This window comes from Mesoplodon bidens (genome assembly GCF_964165515.1).
Source record: "Mesoplodon bidens genome assembly, chromosome: 5".
Classification (NCBI taxonomy): domain Eukaryota; kingdom Metazoa; phylum Chordata; class Mammalia; order Artiodactyla; family Ziphiidae; genus Mesoplodon; species Mesoplodon bidens.
Window position 1 is genome coordinate 13,805,939 of NC_138161.1, and position 19,949 is coordinate 13,825,887.

At 40.6% G+C, this 19,949-nt stretch overlaps 1 protein-coding gene across 5 annotated transcripts in view; it reads left to right on the forward strand.

Annotated features, from left to right (window-relative positions):
- Positions 1–1,826: 1,826 nt before the first annotated feature.
- SCAF4 (SR-related CTD associated factor 4) overlaps positions 1,827–19,949 on the forward strand; it is a 59,975-nt gene continuing 41,852 nt past the window's right edge. For 3 of the 5 annotated variants that reach the window (XM_081234984.1, XM_081234983.1, XM_081234981.1), the window contains exon 1: positions 1,827–2,298. In XM_081234984.1, the coding sequence (XP_081091110.1) occupies positions 2,269–2,298 (30 nt within the window). In that variant the 5' untranslated portion in view covers positions 1,827–2,268. The remainder of the gene's footprint in view (positions 2,299–19,949) is intronic. The other 2 variants (XM_081234980.1, XM_081234982.1) reach the window with 1 other exon arrangement.

A 19,949-nucleotide genomic window follows, 5' to 3' on the forward strand; every position in this document is an offset into this window, starting at 1 on the left:
CGGCCTCTTCTCACTCTAGCTTCTTACCCCTCACATAGCTGGGTTTCCCGTTTCGTGTCCCTTTGTCAGTTTCAGCTCCTCCCAGCATGCTTTGCACTCCTGACTCCCAGATCTCCACCTCCTCTCAGCCATCTCTCCTGACTCCACACGTGTTTACCCAACTGCCTCTTAGACACCTTCACTTATTTGCGCCAGGGGCAGCTGAAACTCCCCAGGCACCAGGAGATCATCTGGCCTTGGGCATATTAGTTAACTGAATTGGGTCTCACTTCCTCAACTATAAAACAGGGGCATCACCAATAGCCACGTCATACAGAAGCCCGTTAAGATTAAACGAAATAACACAGAATAGCATGTCAGATAGACCCTGGCACATGGTAAACGATCTACAAGTGTTAAACCGTGACTGTGCCTTCACTCAAACCCATTCCTTCCTACCCATATATTCCCTAACTTATAAACCCACCACGCATGTCCTTCACCAAGCCAATACCTAGAGCATCCTCCCTGATACCTCCCTCTTCCTTAACCTCATAGTTGTTCTTTCCCAACCCATCCATTCCCCTTCTTAAGTATCTGACCTTGTCTCTCCTCTAATCCATTGCCTTAAGCTCTCAGCATCCCCTGGGCTGAGGGCTAGGGCTATGCTTTCCCTGACCCCACTCTCGCTACTCTACACATTAGTCGTGAAAGAGCATATTGCATGACACCACTCTCCTCTTAAAAGCTTTCCATGGCTTCCTACTGCCTTGGGGACAAAATCCAAACTCCTTGGAAGGACACAGAGGCTCTTCAGGACCTGGTCTCAGTCCTCCCCCTTACTCCCTAAGCTCCAGCTCGTCCTCCTTGGGTAAGGCCACAGTACTCGTCAAGCTCAGTCAGGCCACAGTGCCTTCTCCAACCACTCTTGCTGCTTCTTTCAGATGTAGCTCGGGTGCCACTTCCTCTAAAAAGCTTTCCTGGACTTCCAGTCAGATGAATATCTTTGTCCTTTGTTCCACAGAGTCTCTGCCCTAACACTTATGCTTCAGTTATTACCTGCTCACATACCTGCCTGTCCTCTCCCACTAAATCGAGCTGCCTGCGGGAAAGAAAAGTATCTTTTAATTTCCATATTCCCAGAACCCAGCACAGTGCTCGGCAGGCAGTAGGTTGCAAGGGAAGTTAATCAGAACAAGTCTTTCCACCTAAAAGGAAACACCGTGGTTTGGGGAATCGATATTAGTGTTTAGCGCATCCACTCCTCTCGCGGCACAAGACTGCACAGGGGTCCCTTTAGGCCTGCGTGGATATCCAGTGCCTGCATGTCCTTCTTGGGGCTTCAGCTCAGGCAGATTTAACCCTCACGATTAGGGCAGACACAGGACTGCATCGGCACAGCCTGCACGGGAGCCTGCAAATGCACGCCCAGCGAGCTGAGGTCAAATCCTGAGCCCTTTGTTCCAGGCAGCGGAGGGCAAGTGGCTCCGAGCCCGCCAGCCCTGACGGGTGCAGGGCCTGCCTGGGCAGAATGGCACACAAAAACGCACCAGGGAGCGCCGTGTCGGGCAGGGGCGCGCGTGTGCACTGGCCCTCTCCGTGCCAGACTCCTGGACCTGGGATCCCGCGCTCTCCGGCGCCCCTCTCGGGGACCCAGTCTCTGGGCTAAGCCGACTTCTCGGCCCGCGGCCGCAACGGGCGGGAAAGCGCTCGGTAGCCCGGCGTCACGCGCTAGCGGCTGGGCGGGCGGCGCGCGCGCACGCGCGGGGCGGGACGGGGAGGGGCGGGGCCAGCGTGGGCGGGGCGGGCGGGGCGGGGCTGGAGCCGGGCACAGGAAGAGCTGGGAGGCCCGAGCCGTCCCAGGGTGCCCCGCGCGGCGTGGACTCGGGCAGCTGCCGCCATCCCGCTGGCGAGGTGGAGAGAGAGGCCCGCCCGCTTGCCGGTCGGGCCAGTGTGGGCCAGTGCGTGAGGGCGCGAGGGGCCGTGTCAGCGAGACGCAGAGCGCAGCCGCCACCACCAAACGGACATGTTGGAGCCCAGGGCCGCCGCCGCCGCCTCTTTTTCCTCATCCTCCGAACGGGACTGAGAGGGGGCCCGCCACCCCGCCGCCTCTGCCTCGGCCGCCCGCCCCGCCGCCTCGGCCGCAGCCTCTTCCTGCCCGGCCTCCAGCTCCGCAGCTCATCGCCTCCGCCGGCCCCTCAGGCCCGGCCGGTTCCCCGGCCCCGCTCCGCCGCGGCGCGAGGTCTATGTGACCGGCGGGCCCGGATCAGCCGCCGCCGCAGCGCGAACATGGACGCCGTCAACGCCTTCAACCAAGAGGTGAGGGGTGCTTGGAACAGGAGGGTGCCGGGCCTGCCGGGGAGTCGGGGCGTCGTTTCTCCTGCCGCCGGAGGTTTAAAGCTTAGGTCGGGGTGGGGACGCTTCCTGCCCCGGTTCCGGGGCGGCGGGGCCTGCGCGGAGCGGCCTGTGGCCCGGGGAGGTCGCGGAGGCCGACCCCACACACCCCTCCCCCACCTCCCACTCCCGGGCGGCGACCTCGGGCTGCCCCTCTCGCCCCCTTCCGGCCTCCTCCAGCCCGCGTCGGCGCCGGTTCCTCTAACTTCGCCCCCTTTCAGGTCCGGGTGCTCTCGCTCTCTGCTCCCAGCCCCGTTATTGGCTTCGCGGTACCGGGAGCCCGCAAGGGGCTAAGAAAGAAGCGCGGGCGGGCGTAGGGGGCGGGGGGAGCCGGAGCATCTGCTGGTCGCAGGGCTGGCGGAGCGGCGGCCTCGGCTCTCCTGTTGCTCGGGCCGCGGCGCGACAGCGGCTGGACTCTGATCCCGGGTCGGGGAGGAGTTGGAGAGGGTGTTCATCCCCCTCCTCCGGGATTCCTACACTTGGGAAATGGGCTTAATAAACGGGGCTCCTTATCCTACCGAGTCGTGAACCCAACCAACCCTCTTATGGGCTCTGTGGCCCCAACGTGACACCTAAAAAGTTGAATGGGAGAGAAGAGTATTCGCTCCGCCTTAGACCGCTAGAATGCCGGCTTTGGCCTCCAGTCCCCCACCCTCGCACCCTTCTCGCGGTAGTTAATCCTCGGCTCCCTTCTTTGGGAACATTTACATGTGAAAACCTCCCCAAACCGGGAACAAAGCTGCCTGCCGCCCTAAAGCTCTCTGGTTGTATCTCCAAACATTCCAGGTGCTGTTTTTGAAGCGTAGAGTCCACACATTTCTATTTTTCAGAATCGATTTGAGGGGAGAGGTCTTGACCATTGATGATATAAAATGTAGTTACAGAATGGAAACAATGGTCATGTGTTGAGTTGGATTATCTTCCTTTTCCAAATACTAAAGATAAACCCAGCACTGAAGAAGTCAGGTGTAGTAGTGTAGTGCTAGATGTCTTGGGACAGCGTTAAAAACTTGCTGCATCTCACAGGGAGATTTTTGTAGTTTCACTTGTGACAGAATTCGGGTGCAGTAACTTTCACTTTGCAGTGCTGTGATATCGTACCCTCCACTAACACTGCAGTTAACACCGTTTATTGCTTTATCAGTTACCCTAGAAATGATTTGTCTTCAACTGATGGATACATAACATGTCTTAACTGCAGAAGTTGGGCAGTGTCTTGTAAAGTTCAGTATTGATTATTTTCAAAATGACGAAATAGCATTTCCTGATTTTTGATGGCTAGAGAATTTGTGATAATGCCCCAAAGGTTTCAGGGTTGACTTTGTTTCCTTAAGGCAAAATACACTGGAATGCTGGCTTCATGAGGGCAGGGAGTTTCTGTTCTTTGCTTCCTCCCCCCCCCCAGCATAGCACATGGTTGGCAAATACTTGTTGAATGAATGAGAATTTATACAAATGGTACAATTTTTTAGAAGATAAGTACATTTCTTTCTCAAGATAAAAACTTTTTGAATGGTTTTAACGAACAGAGAGGAGGGTTTTTAGTGTATTCTTAAGATAAGAAGTATTTAATTCTGATTGAGACATTATGGAAGTTCACATTAAGCACATTATTAAGCAAAGTGTCTTATGTTAATTCTGGAAAAATGTCATCAGTAGTTTTTACTTTGAAAACCAAAATTAGGAATGATACTGACTCCTTGAAAAAAGAAAATGGTATTTTAACCTTTTAAAATGTACAAAGTGAGAATTTTCTTATCATTGATCACTTTCCTCTTTAAATAATTTCTATTTCCATTCCTAGTCTTTATCACTTCAAATTGCATTATGTTAGGTGTATGTTACCAATTCCAACTCTCTTCTGCCCGACTTTCTTCCCAAAACACTTTTTTCTGGAGAAAATAGTCTGACTTTAAAATCCATCTCCTTGTGCCTGCCTGATTGTAGTGCTTCTCAGTTAATTCCCCCCATTCATGAAATGTTATTGATTAGTTCAAATCTGTAACTTCAAATCTCCCAAATCTTCATTTTGCAAACTTTTGAGAACCTGCTTAGCTGTAAAGCTGTGTGCTTAATACGATGGCACTACTACTGAGGATCTCTGTCCCATAGGAGCCTAAACTAATAGAGGACACAAAGCTTAGGTAAGTAGCTTTAATATGGGATAGAATGGCTTCCTTTGGGGCCCTTGTAGAGTACTGTGGGATGGCCGTGGGGAATTAGACTTGGGTGGAGAAGAAAGTGTCAGTCTCAGGATTTCCGAAGGTGTAGGAAAAGTAATTCAGAGGCTACAGTAGTGAGAAGTAAGGAACAGTAGTTTGACTCCTGAGACTACTGGAAGGTAAGAATCATTAAGGTATCAATAATTTTGGGTCTGACAAGTTTCACATCTCTAATGTGTTTGAATTCCATTTTTTTTCCAGGCCGTGGAGTGATAATCAAAATACTGCTTGATTTGTAGTATATATTGTAGAAGGCAGAGGTTTGGAGAAATTTGGTGGGTTTGGGACTGAGGTAGGAGAAGCAAGTAGAATCTGAACTTGGCATGTCTGTAGAGGGAGTAGAGAGGAGGGGAAGGATGTGGACCAGAAGAATCCATGGACTTGACATCTGGTAGGTTTAGAAGCACCTTTTGCCCCCACATTCTGAGTGCTGGGAGAGGGGGGATGCTGTTAACACGGCAAGCAGTCATCAAAAGTTTATTTAGGAGACGGGAAAATATGCTCGACTTTGAATAGCTTAAGTTTGAGTGGAACAGTCATGTAGAAATTCTTGGCAAGCATTTGGTCATGTAGGACTCAAACTTGGAAGCAAGAGTTAGAGGGAGACATCAGGGAGTCACTCTCAGATGTGCCCTAGAGAAAATTGAGAGGGGGAGACAAAGGAATTAATATTTAATAAGCATCTATATAGCATGCCAGTCACTTTATATATACATATCTAAGTAAATACTCCTACAGCCTTGCGTAGACATCCATTTATAGGTGAGAAAACTGATTTTCAAAGAAGCTGAATAATAATTCTCTCAAGGGCATACTACTAGTTAATGGCAGTGGTGAGATTTGAATACAGATGGTCCCCTCTTAATTCCTGCCTGAAGATAATATTTTGCATAATACCAAGGGAGTGGTCACAGGTTAAGACTTAAGTAAGAAAAATGCCACAAAATTCTTTGAGGGTAACGGAACCTGTAGTTTAAAGTTGAATGGTGATGGGAAAGAGAAGGAAATAAGAGGTAGCAGATGTAAAGTAGTTGGGGTTTTTTGTTTGTTTTTGTTGTTGTTGTTCTAGAAGTTTGATTGTGAGGTATTCCCTGGGAAAAGTGGCTTCAAGGATGAAGGGAAGGAAGAATAATTAACCGTGTAGTAGGCACTGGTGCTAGCCCTTTGGTATGTTTATATAGTGTATATATAAAGTCTTAACCTAAGTAAGTGGTGTTCAAGCCCTGGTCTCTATTAGATGGGCATAGAAGTTAAAGCATGTTGAGGGGGAGGGGATGTGCAAAAAAAGAGCATAGTTTAAAGCAGCTAGAGGGATTGGTTAACTTAGAGCAAAATTGTGGATGAGAGGAATGGGACAGATCTGAGGCACAGGTAAAAGAGGTCAGTATATCTGTGATAAGAGAGGAAGGAAGATAAAAAAGGCAAGGTTATTAAAGGCATTTTGACAGGACTTTTATGGCAAGACACTGTGTTAAGTATTGTAAAAGATGGAAAGATGAGTAAAAAAAATCAGTGATAATTTTGTTCTACTATGTTTATATACACTCCTTAATATAAAGGGTTTGGTAGTTCATAAGTTCGTTGAATGGATAAAGGTTATAGATAGGATTTTTTAAATCCGTAGATTGCATTTTTAGCCTTTAATCAGTCTTCGCTAAATCCAAAAGAAGAGCTCTTCCCTCTCCCTCACTTTTTTTTTTTTTGGCAGTATCTGTGATTTTAAGATGTTTAAAGTACAAAAAAAGTGCAGAGAATATAACAAGAATCGACAGTTGTTATTATTTTATGTGTTTTTAATTTTAAAATAAAGTATTATGAAGTCCTCCTTTCCTCCCATCCTCTCTATCCCCCCGCCCCGTCAGAAGCAATCAAGTAATGAGTTCAGTATAATATCAATCTCTGTGGTCCGTAAACAATATAATATTCCATATTTTGATATACATGAGTAGTATATTGTACATATTCCTCAATGCTTTTTTGCTTAAACGTTATTAATACTGTATATTAAGATTTAGTTCTTTCTAACTGCTGTGTAGTATGCTGTTATTTGAATAGACCATATTTTATTTATCTGGTTCCCCAGTTGATGAACATTTGTTTCTCATTTGTTACTGACAAACACTGCAATGAACTTTCTCAAACATGTCTCTTTGTGGAAGAGTTTCTCTAGGACAGCTGTTCTCAAACTTTGGAGTTTGGCTCCTTTAAACTCTTAAAAGTTAAGGACCACAGAGAGCTTTTGTATCTATGGGTTATATCTTGATATTTACCATATCAGAAATTTAAGCTGAGAAACATTTATTAAAAATAATGTACCTATTACATGTTAACATAAATAACATTTCTAATGAAAAGTAACATTTCCAAAACAAAAAAAAATTAGTGAGAAGAGTGACATGGTTTTATATTTTTGCAAATCTCATTTAAACTTACGTTTAATAAAACTTGAATTCTTGTATCTACTTTTTCATTCAGTCTCTTGCATCAGGTAGCCTCTGGAAAACTGCTGTATACTTGTGAGAAAATGAATGAAAAGGGCAAGAAATGTCTTAGTATTGATATGAAAACAGTTTTTACCTCACAGACCACTGAAAGGAACTCAGACACCCTCTTCCCCACACCGCCCCCCACCAACCCCCAGGATCCTGGAGTTACTTGGTGAGAACTACTGTATCGAGGTGGTATGCATAAAATGCTACTTGGAAGTGCAGGAAGAAAATATGAGTGCTTTTATATTTGTGTTTATCGTTAAAATCAGACAAATTAAATTTTATGAGTAATTTTAATACATGAATTGACTTTGCTGCTTATTCACTTGGGCTGTCAGTCTTGAATCATGTTACTCTGAAGGAAGACCTATTGATTACTGGGCATGATTGTCTTCTAGAATTCAGGTCATATGATGAGTACTGTATGTTAAGCCCTTTTTTTTAAACCTGTAATGTCAGTCTGGTTGCTTTTTGATCATTCCTTTCTTCTTTGAGAGGTCTACTTAAGAAGCGGACAAAGATTTGAAACACGGTTCTTACTGTGTGGAAGAGCTGTAGAGGAGGACCAGGGCAACAGAAGTAAAATTGGAGGTTTCTCTTGACTCATTTGATAATGGCACACTGTTAATCACAGGAGTTGGGATACTAAGAGTTATAGTTTTGTTTCTCTGCTCTTTCTTGACTCGGAGAATTGCTTATCTCTGACAACAGTAGAGGTCTGGCTTTATGGTGAGTGGAATAAAGCTGGCTCTTTAGAGCTTTCTGTAGCAGGATTTATCACTGATGTTCTTGTTGAAAATATTCCTCTCCCTAGTCTCTCATTTTGTTTAGTATTTTGTTTCAGAAAAACGTGTGGGCATATGATAAGGAACTGATTCAGAGAAAAATTGGAGTAATGGAAAAGTTGGCTTATAAACCTTGTGAAACAGAATTCAGGAGATAAAAGTACCTAATAAAAAGTTGACAAAATGGTAGTTGGTTTTTGTATGTGTATGTTTTGTTTGTTTTGTGGGGGTTTTTTTTGTTTCGTTTTTCGCTGCGTTGGGTCTTTGTCGCTGCTGCACGGGCTTCTCTTGTTGTGGAGCACAGGCTCTAGGCGCGCGGGCTTCAGTAGTTGTGGCACACGGGCTTAGGTGCTCTGTGGCATGTGGGATCTTCCTGCACGAGGGCTCGAACCCGTGTCCCCTGCATTAGCAGGCAGAATCTTACCCCCTGCGCCACCAGGGAAGTCCCTGTATATGTATGTTTTTGTGGGAGTGTTTTTTTGCTTACCAGGTACAAATTGTAGGTTGCTGTCCTCTGACATGGAATCCAAGTGAATATAATTCACTTAATCATTACAGGAAACTTTTTTTTTGAGGCATAGTCGATTAACAGTATTGTGTTAGTTTCAGGTGTGCAGCATAGATTCTGGTTATTTTGCAGATTATATTCCATTATATGTTATTATATTATTACAAAACATTGGTTATCTCTGTGCTATACAGTAAATCCTTGTTGCTTATCAATTTGTATCTGTTAATCCCATAACCCCCCCACCCCCCCACCCCGCTTTTTGGTAACCATAAGCTTGTTTTCTGTTTCTGGGAGTCTGTTTCTGTTTTGTACATAGGTTCATTGTATTATTTTTAGATTCCATATATAAGTGATATCATATAGTACTTGTCTTTCTCTGACTTATTTCACTAAACATTCTCTAGGTTCATCCACGTTGCCGCAAATGGTAATATTTCCATTTTTATGGCTGAGTAATATTCAGTTGTGTATATATACCACATCTTCTTTATCCGTGCACCTGTTGATGGGCACTTAAGTTGCTTCTGCCTCTTGGCTATTGTAAATAGTGCTGGTATCGAACGCTGGGGTGCATGTATCTTTTCGAATTAGAATTTTTGTTTTTTCTGGATATATACCCAGGAATAGAATTGCTGAATCATGTGGTAGTTCTAATTTAGTTTTTTAGGGAACTTCCGTACTGTTTTCCATAGTGGCTGCACCAGTTTACATTCCCACGAACAGTGTAGAAGAGTTCCCTTTTCCCCATACCCTCTCCAGCATTTATTTGTAGACTTTGATGTTGGCCGTTCTGACCCATGTGAGGTGATACCTCATTGTCATTTTGATTTGCATTTCTCTAGTAATTAGCGATGTTGAGCATCTTCTCATGTGCCTGTTAGCCATCTGTGTGTCTTTGGAAAAATGTCTATTTAAGTCTTCTGCCCATTTTTGGTTTGGGTTTGGTTTTTTTTGATGTTGAGTTGTGTGACAGGCAACTTTTCTATAGATGTCTGCCTGCATTTTTAAAACTCATTTCAGGTACACCTTGATAACATGATAGGAAAAAAGTTGTTACATAAACTTTTAGTGTTATTGATAACATTTGTTGAGATAATATGAAGCATCTTTTTTTTTTTTTTTAGAATACTTCAGAGCAACAGCATGCAAATTTAATAAGCCTAAAACAAGCTACTCTATTTTATCAGGTAGTATATAGGATAAGCAGCTTAGCTATTGGCAGTTGAAGTTTTGGTAGAGTTGGTAATAGTTAAATTTGTATTAGGCCATACCAAGATCTGTTGAGAGCTTAGTCTTGAAGAGACATGTCTACATTTCTGTGCCAATAGTAAGTGTAATTAAAATGTACTGTCATGATTTTTTTTTTGAGAACTAGAAGATTGCTCAAACAGTATTGTACTTTATTATGCTCCAATCACCTTGATCCTTTTCAATATTTGCATGGTTTGTCGATTACTTTTTATTGTGTTATAGTTAGAGTTCTTTATTGGTGCTTGTGAATTCATGGGTAAATACATAGAAACTTTGATAATACTGATGAAGCATTGTACAGGTTAGTAGTGAATTCAGCAAGAAATCCAGTGAAGCTCTGGAGTTAAGAATTAGAAGCCAAGCCACTATGGAGAACAGTATGGAGGTTCCTTTAAAAACTAAAAATAGAACTACTATACGACCCAGCAATCCCACTACTGGGCATATACCCTGAGAAAACTATAATTCAAAGAGAGTCATATACCACAATGTTCATTGCAGCTCTATTTACAATAGCCAGGACATGGAAGCAACCTAAGTGTCCATCGACAGATGAATGGATAAAGAAGATGTGGCACATATATACAATGGAATATTTCTCAGCCATAAAAAGAAATGAAATTGAGTTATTTGTAGTGAGGTGGATGGACCTAGAGTCTGTCATACGAGTGAAGTAAGTCAGAAAGAGAAGAATAAATACTATATGCTAACACATGTATAGGGAATCAAAAAAATGGTGATGAAGAACCTAGGGGCAGGACAGGAATAAAGATGCAGACGTAGGGAATGGACTTGAGGACACGGGGAGGGGGAAGGGTAAGCTGGGACGAAGTGAGAGAGTGGCATGGACATATATACACTACCAAATGTAAAATCGATAGCTAGTGGGAAGCAGCTGCATAGCACAGGGAGATTATTAGCTCGGTGCTTTGTGACCACCTAGAGGGGTGGGATAGGGAGGGTGGGAGGGAGACGCAAGAAGGTGGAGATATGGGGTTATATGTATAGCTGATTCACTTTGTTATAAAGCAGAAACTAACACACCATTGTAAGCATTTATACTCCAATAAAGATGTTTAAAAAAAAAAAGTCAAGGTTTAGATTGGGGGGCAGTTGGGAGATAGCAGGGCTCAGTGAAAAGTGGAGGGCCATCCAAGTACCCCTTGAAAGTTATAATTGGTGTTTGGATAATTTGTGATTTTTGGTGTAAATTGATGCGGGTCACTTGGAAGAGATCGTAGAGCAGTAGTGTACCTAGCATATTTGACATCCAGAGCAGAACTTTCTTCTTTTTTCTTTCTTCTTTTTTTTTTTAACACATTCCTCTTCTACAACAAAACTATTCTCAGAAATAATCAGGAAATTGGCCAGGAAAGAAATTTGAACCTCATGCCGGTTACAAATAAATATTACAACAGAGAGAAGTTATTGATTAATATTTTTCAATTTCATTAATACTTTTTTGATAAAAGAAAATTTTGTCTACATCCTGCTCTGTCACAGTAATGAATAATAATATTCCAGTTTCTTTTTAAGCCTTAACTTCTGCATATTTGTCAATGATTGTCAGTTGATTTTCACAATATTTGACTTCAGTAGACAGTTATAGTCAGATTTAGCAATTTTATCTTCACCTGTAAGTGACTGAAAAAACACTTCTCATTAATTCTAATTACTAAAGGTTGTATGTGAAGCAACACATATACAGTAGTTGGGGCGTTTTAAACATAAGGTTTCCTTTAGCAGAAATTTAGAAAAAGCTCACTTCACAGTAAATTCTAGAAATCACAGTACTGTCCATGTCTTTTTTTGGCATCGATTCTAGTGACTTCCAAATGTCCTCTCAGTCCAAAAAAAATTCACTAAAATATTTTCACCCAGAGTTTCAATGTAGGTCTATATTATGATTGGTGAACATCTTTGAAATTATGTGTAATGGCATTCTCCATAATTTTTGTTCATGGATCGTCAAGCTTTGTGTTTCTTTGTTCAAGACTAATTCTGGCTGTTTTTAAGTATTTACATCAGAAAAAAAGATATATCAGGAAAGAAGAATTGCAAACAGCTATCATACTTTAAACGTACGGTTTAAACATACGAATATATATACATAGGAACTACAGAATTGGAGACGTAAACTGACCTTGAGGAGAGTGCAGGCTGTCCTGAACCTCCTTGTAGTCATTCTCCAAATGAACAGGTGTAGCGAATCTGCATGTTCTGTGCACTGATCATATAACTGGAAGGTTTCCTAATGAAATTCCACTTAGAATAGATTGCTTATTAAAGGATACATAATAAAAATGTACAGATTTGATGCTTATGTATTAAAAACTTACCAGTTACCACAGCAGTAGTTTAAAACAAGAATCTCAGTCAACAAAATGTTTTAGGGGAAGGAATATTTTATCCCTGATATTATTTAGAATTGCTAGTATTTGGTGGTAAATAAAACAATTCTCAAACAGTTTTATTATTTTATGTAGAGTTTTTATAGACAGTTCACCCACTTTTTGCCTTCCCCTGGGTGGACTTTTCCCACTGCCCCTCTCTAGGTGTGTTATTACTCTGGAGAGCAATAGTTGGCTAACCTTATAGTCTGTAAATCTTTTTCTGCAATATCCCCTAAATATCTTTATGCACTTTACCATGAGTATTCCACTTTATTACTCCTTTTGTCAGAGCTTAGTTTTAGCTGATGTAGAATTATAATATCCTGCTTAAAGGAAACCTATGATAAGGAAATTTATGGTAATATCACTTTTAAGCTTTTAGGAAACATAAAATACTCTTTTAAACTTTAATGGTCATATATTATCTATTTACTGTAATTAAGAGTTGCTGGATGATAAATCACCTTAGAAAGGACAGCCACATTTGGGATTCAGAGATACGTTCAAATCTTTATAAAGGCCTTAACCATTTCTGAGTAAATATAAGAGCATATTTTATAAAGTTAGGGGTTTTTTAAATATATGAAATAATCCAAAATGGGCAAATCCATAGAGATAGAAAGTAGCTTATTGGTGGTGGTATGGGGGAGGAATGGGGAGTGACTGCTAATGGGTATGGAATTTCTTTGGGGTGTAATGAAATATTCTGAAATTAAATAGTGTTGATGGTTGTATAACTCTGAATATAGCAAAAGCTACAGAGCCGTACACTTTATAGGGGTGAGTTTTATGGTATATTAATTATATCTCAAAGCTGTTTAAAGAAAAACACAAAAAAGTCAGGTTTTAACACCATTTTCATTGTTTTGTTGCTTGATCTGATTTTCTATCAGGTTGAAAACAATATCTCTTAGCTACTGAGTGGCTCTGGAAGTTATTTTGTTGATCCTGAATCCTCAGTTTGTTCAAAGGATATCTTTAGTTTTTACATGCTATTTTAAGAAGTAATCCAGTGGAGCCAGTTCAAGGGAAGGACAGGAAATGAATCCTGCATTTGCTCATTAAATACCAACCAGATGCCGGTTGGTATCTGGTACACCGGTTAGGTGTTTTATATATGCCTTTACCTTCCTTCCATTTTAGAGGTAAGGAAACTGGAGGGATGGTGTGATTGTTGACAGAGTACTGTAAGAGGCTGCCTGAGCCCAGTCTACACCCCCACATGGCTTCTCTGAAGTTTTTTGAGCAGCTGATCTTTGTCTACTGTATTGTTTATGAAGGGAGAGGGCTCCCTAAACAACTTTTATATATTTGAAGCAAGGTAGCAAGGCACTGTAATATATATTTGTGGAAGGATTCGCCAAAGTTTAAGAATGATGAAGTCTGGGAGTTTTTAAGTCATCCACAGTAATGCAATAGATGCAATCAATGTTTAAAACTTAAGATATACTTTTAGGTGTTTATGTTTCATTTACTAATTTATATTCACAATTAAAATTTTAAATTAATCAGGGATTTTATGAATGTTAAAATTTTCAGTTTTAATCCCATGCTTTTGTATAGATCTAGTCATTACAACTTTGTGGGAAGAAAAATAGGTATAGATAAAATATATGAGATAATTTTTTTTCTTCTAATCAGATGATTTTATATCCTGGAACAATTTTTTTTTTCTTCGATTGAAGTCTGGAAGGAACTATTTAATTCATAAAAATGTTTTATGGCCAACTTTGGGTGGACACAAAGTTTACTTAGTGAGGCACAGTAGAAGTGATTTTGAAACCTGGCGTCTATGCTAGTAAAGTAGAGTAATGGCATGGATAAAATATTTGGCATTTCCTAAAATCACATCCTGACCTATTTCTCGAACAAGTGAAAAGGAAGTTGAGGATTGATTGCAGTTCAGTGAATCAAAATGGAGGTAAGGAATAAAAAATGACCTGTTGTAGTAAGTGGAGCTGAAGGAGTTAAAAAGCCCTGATTCGGGGGGGAGGCAGCCTTGGTTCTAAAGTAAAAAGTTTGAGTGAAGGGTAGACCCTTGGAAATTGTAAGGGAGTTAGTCTTAGATGAAGAATAAATTAGGGCATACTTTGAAGCAAGGTAGCAAGTGAGTTGTCAGAAATTAACTACCTAGAAAATTAGTCCTGCCAGCAGCAAATGGTAACAGAATTAGGGACTGGTGATATAATTAGGTGATGAAGTTTAAACTCCTGTTTGCTATATTACTATATTCTATTTTCGTAAAGCACATAGAAACTTAAGTAGTTAACTTGAAAGTGGTTTCATATTTAATATTAACAGTATATATTTGAACTTACATGTGTGTATTTTGTAAAGCATTTCTCTAAATTCTGGAACCAGGAGAAAAGTTTATGTGTTTGTGGGAAAGTGTACTAAGGTAAAGAAATGTAGACCTAAGTATGAAAAATTTTGAAACTCTTTAAACTTGAGAATATTATTTGCAGGTTTGTTGTTTGTAAAAATATCTGGCTTCGAAGCTTTAGAAGTCTGAAAAGTGAATTTTATGGAGAAATAAATAGAACTATTTTGTAGTGTTTAAGTCAAAGTAAAGACCCTGCTCTGTAGGAGCAGGAGAACATACAGTTTCTTTTTCTCATCGTCTGTTTTAAAGAGCCATGTAAATTTGCTCTGTTGTTAGGTATATTTTGTATTAATGCCAGACCTGTCTCTTCTCCAGACAGTCCTCTAAGCAAGTGGAAAATTGGTTAATTATTTGCGTTTCAAAGGATTTGACTCGCTCGCTGGAAAGTAAATAGAGTTTACATGGGAGTAAATCATACATCAGTAATTAAAAGGGATGCCTTCTTTAATGCACAGATGTCAAAAATATATTTAAGAAATTTTTCAGATTTGGGTTTTATGTGCACAGAGGCTTCAGTTATAAAGATTTAAAATGGCAAATTTTATTTTTAAAATTTTGTTTTAACAATTTTGAAAAGTTGTATTAAAGGTTTACAAGGCATTGATTTAAACGTAACTGTTAACTACAAAGACACGATTTACTCCACGGACAAGTTGTACCTGATGATAATGATGATTCTGTATATTTATTTACAGGCAAGTTGGAGAAATGCATTTTTGTGTCTCAGACACAAAGTTTTTCATTGTTAATCCATGATTTTTAATTTTTTCATTTTAAAAATTAATGCAAATTATGGGACTTCCCTGGTGGTCCACTGGTAGAGAATCCGCCTTCCAATGCAGGGAACGTGGGTTCGATCCCCTGTCGGGGAACTAATATCCCACATGCTGTCGGGGAACTAATATCCCACATGCTGTGGGGCAACTCAGCCTGCGCGCCACAGCTACTGAGCTCGCGCACCACAACGAAGATCCTGAGTGCTGCAACTAAGACCCGAAGCAGCCCAAAAAAATTAAATAAATAAATAAATATTTTTAAAAAGAATGAGAAATCACAACAAAATAATGTTTAAAAATAAAGTTTATAAAAACAAAAAAATAAAATTAATGCAAATTAGGTAAATTTAAGCTAGAAAATAAGAAAGTACTCTACCAAATACCATGAACATTTTAGAGTATTTCAGTCTTTTTTTCCCTTCCACTTGTGTTCGAAAACTTTATATATGGTTACCAGATCTTTTTAATAACATGAATTATCTTCTAATTTTAAAAGTCATCTTGGGGGCTTCCCTGGTGGCGCAGTGGTTGGGAGTCTGCCTGCCGATGCAGGGGACGCGGGTTCGTGCCCCGGTCCGGGAGGATCCCGCATGCCGCGGAGCGGCTGGGCCCGTGGGCCATGGCCGCTGGGCCTGCGCGTCCGGAGCCTGTGCTCCGCAGGGGGAGAGGCCACAACAGTGAGAGGCCTGCGTACCGCAAAAAAAAAAAAAAAAAAAAAAAAGTCATCTTGGGAAATTTGGGAACATCTGATTATTTTAGATAAATTTCTAAAAGTGGAATTGTTGGTTTAAAAGATAGGAATTTTTTAGTTCTTTGCTTCATGCTAATCGACAGTCATGCCAGTTAGATAACTGAAGAACTGTATCATTGTCTCAATTTATACCTTTTCAACTATTGATAAGACTGAACATTTTTTCTATATTTATTAATTAGTTTGGGGTTCTCTTTGTTAATTGAGTTACTCTTCTCTGTACAGTTTTCAGTTTTATTTTATCTCTTACTGTTTGTACGTGCTATTGATTAACTCATATGCAATATTCTGCTTTCAGGTAGAGTGGCATAATGCTACTTGTCTAGCACGTGCTTGGCTTGCAGCTCCCCTTTCCCTGCGTACCCCATTCTCTCTCTCTCTCTCTCTCTCTCTCTCTCTCTCTCTCTCTCTCTCACTCACTCACTCACTCACTCTCTCACACACACACACACACACACACACACACACACACACACACACACACACACACACACACACACACACACACACACACACACACACACACACACACACACACACACACACACACACACACACACACACACACACACACACACACACACACACACACGTTCCCCCCCCCATCACATTAAATGCCCAGTAAAATGACATGCCAGGTAAGAAGGGACCGGGACTGTAAACTATCCCTTACCTAATTGTTCTAGCAGTAAATATTTTACAGAGCTATCTTCAGGCTATAATTAGATGGACAAAAAAGCATCTTTGCGGAGATGATGATTTTAAAAGATTTTTCCACTAAGTTTTGTTTTGTTAAATTTAATGTGTACTTTTATAAAATATATTTTACAAGCAAACATTTAAGTTATGTTGGCTTTAACTCTCGATTTGGTTGAAGCCAGTGTACCACATTTGATGAGTCAAATGAACGAAAGAGGAGGGAAGACTGTAGACTTGAACACTTTGATATCTTCATCTGTCAGAAGGGAGATTTGAGTACCAGCCTGTTACTGTGAGTGTATGTATTTCTTTTTGGAAGCATTCAAATTTTTTCCTTAAATTGAACTTTGTAATTAATTATTAATAACAAGAGCTTAAGCCAGAATTTGTCATCTTGGAGGTCATAATAGCAAAGGAAGGAATACTAGATATAATCAGTATAATTCATTATAAAATAAAGTTAAGGAAAGCAAATACTTAGAAGTTTAAGCGGGGGGGGGCGGAGGTGGAAGGTAGGGGTAAGTATCCCTTTGAAAGAGATTCTGTCTAGAGATATCTAGTCACTAGGAGCCAGAACAGATTCTCACAGGCCAAATTAAACATTTTTCTTTTGTAAAGTTTGTCTAGTGATGACTCTAAACCAAATATTTCAGAAAGATATTTGTCATGATTTCATCATGAATAAATTTTAAAAATACACAGATAGGATGAGAGTATTGTTAAGTGAATTTTAGCTGACTGGCAGGGCCCAAGGAATATCAGATAAGGTCATCCTACAAGTAGGTCCTGTTTTTAATTTTTAAAAAACCGTGGTGTTGGAGGAAGCCATATAAAATAGGTTTGTGAAATTTACAAACTGATTGGACTAGCTGCTACATTGAAAACAAAATCATTTCCAGACTACCTAAGTAGATTGAAAGGACTGTCAGAAACCAACATAAAGTCAACATGAAGATCTAGTTTTGATAAAGATTCCAGTGAAAACAGTCTGAGGGTTTCAGTTGATTATAAATGTGAGTTAATAATGAATTAAGCACTATTTTAAAAAAATAATAAATGATCTCCCCTACCCCAGGATGTCCATGTTCTGAATCCTAGAACCTGTGAATATGTTTCCTTACCTGGCAAAAGAGACTGTGCAGATGTGATTAAGGGTTTGAGCTGAGTTAATTATCCTGCATTATCTGGATGAACCCAGTGTAACCCCAAGGGTCCTTCCTTGAGAGAGGCAGGAAAGTCAGAGAAAGTGCTCTGACACTGGAAGCAGAGGTCAGGGAAGAGAGAAGAGGCTATGCTGCCAGCTTTGAAGATGGAAGAAGCAGCTATGAGCCAAAGGAATTTAGGCACACTTTGGCTAGAAAAGGCAAGAAATAGATTTTGACCTAGAGCGCCCAGAATGAAGGCAGCCCTGCCAACACCTTGGTTTCAGACTAGTGAGATTCTTTTTTTTTTAAACAAGGTACAGTTTATTTATTTTTAAATTTATTTATTTTGGGCTGTGTTGGGTCTCTGTTGCTCCACGCAGACTTTCTCTGGTTGCGGTGAGCGGGGGCTACTCTTCCTTCTGGTGCATGGGCTTCTCATTGCGGTGGCTTCTCTTGTTGCGGAGCACGGGCTCTAGGCGTGCAGGCTTCAGTAGTTTGGGCACGCAGGCTTAGTTGCTCCGCGGCATGTGGGATCTTCCCGGACCAAGGCTTGAACCCATGTCCCCTGCATTGACAGGCAGATGCTTAAACACTTCGCCACCAGGGAAGTCTGGAGATTCTGACTTCCAAAAAGTGTTGTTTTAAGCTAATGTGTTACTACAGGAATAGGAAACTAATACAAAAGACAATCCACTAAATTCTACAGGAATATATATCCGGGTCTTGTTTATTTTGGTTTATTATACTTAAAAGGAATTAGCCAGGATAGTCGGATCTAGAAATCATATCATTTGGCTAATAGTTGAAGAAGATAAGAGAAAGGGAAACATGCTTAGTTATATTTATTTTATCACATGAGAAAGATCACTGTTCTGTGCTGCAGAGGCAAAACTAGAACAGGAGAGGGAGGGAAGGTTATCAGAAGGGAGATTTGGGGTCAGTACAAAGAGGACTGCTGTAACCATTGGGGCAGGTTAGTTATGAGTTATTAAGCCTGTGGACTAATATGGGACCTGCCAGGTGTATTGTGAAAGCAGTTCTGAATTTGGTATGAGTACTGGATTACATACTAAGGTGCTACACAGCTTTAAAACTCTTTGATACTACTGTATTTTCAGTATCGAGAAAATTTCTCTAAATTCAGTCAGCACTTGAATAGTAGATGTAATACAAAAAAGGTATTATGGTAAGCCATAACAAAAAATTAAACTCGAGGTGTGTGTCAAGATTCCCAGGGCATTATATACCTCTATTTACTGAGCCATTTATATGTCAGGTACTAGGCTAAGAGATTTATATACACTATCTCATTTATTTAATCCTAACAGTCTTATGAGGTGAAGTGAGTACTGTTAATCCTTTTTTTCAGATTTCAGAAATCCTTGAAATTTAGAAAAGGTTAACTAAACTTGTCGAAGTTTATACTGTTAATAAATAGCAGAGTATGATGTTACTTTGACTAACCCCCAAACACTATGAATTCTACAGGTGTCATGGGCCAAATATGCTCCTTCCTTATCTTCTTTTGAAACTGCTTTATTGATACAAGGGATCATTGTGAGTGATTCTTCATAATTTTTAGAATACTTTGTAAATCAGGCACCCAGCAGAGCAGTGTTCATATTTAGTATTTTCTAATAGTTATTTAGCTGGTGACAGCAAAAAGACAAACTCATGTCTGTTGCTGACAAGTATTTTTTTCTTACTAAGGCTTTCTGAGGAGGTTTTGTACCTTTTGGGTCCTACTGCTGCTATTATTTTATATAAGAGAATGGCATGGTTTTCTCTGGCTGCTTTTGACACATTTGTTTTCTTTGACAGATTACATTAATTCTGAATGCAGATCTGTAATATCAGGGAGAACACTGCACCTAGTGATGTTTATTGAGCACTTGCCCTGTTGCAGATGGTATACTAGTCGTTCCATACACAAGAACTAATTTATAGCATTTGACCTTGCCAAATACCTTTAATTTCTGTTATTTTCCTGGTGTTCCTTTGTGCAACCCCCTTCTCTGTACCATATTGAAATATTTGGTATACCCTAGTTAATCATATCATCTTTGTTCTTGTCTTACTCATCCTCATGGCTTTGATTGTGACCTTTCAGTTTCTAGCAGAACCTCTTCTTTGTTCAAGATGCATTTTCCAGTCTGCTGAAATTTCTACCT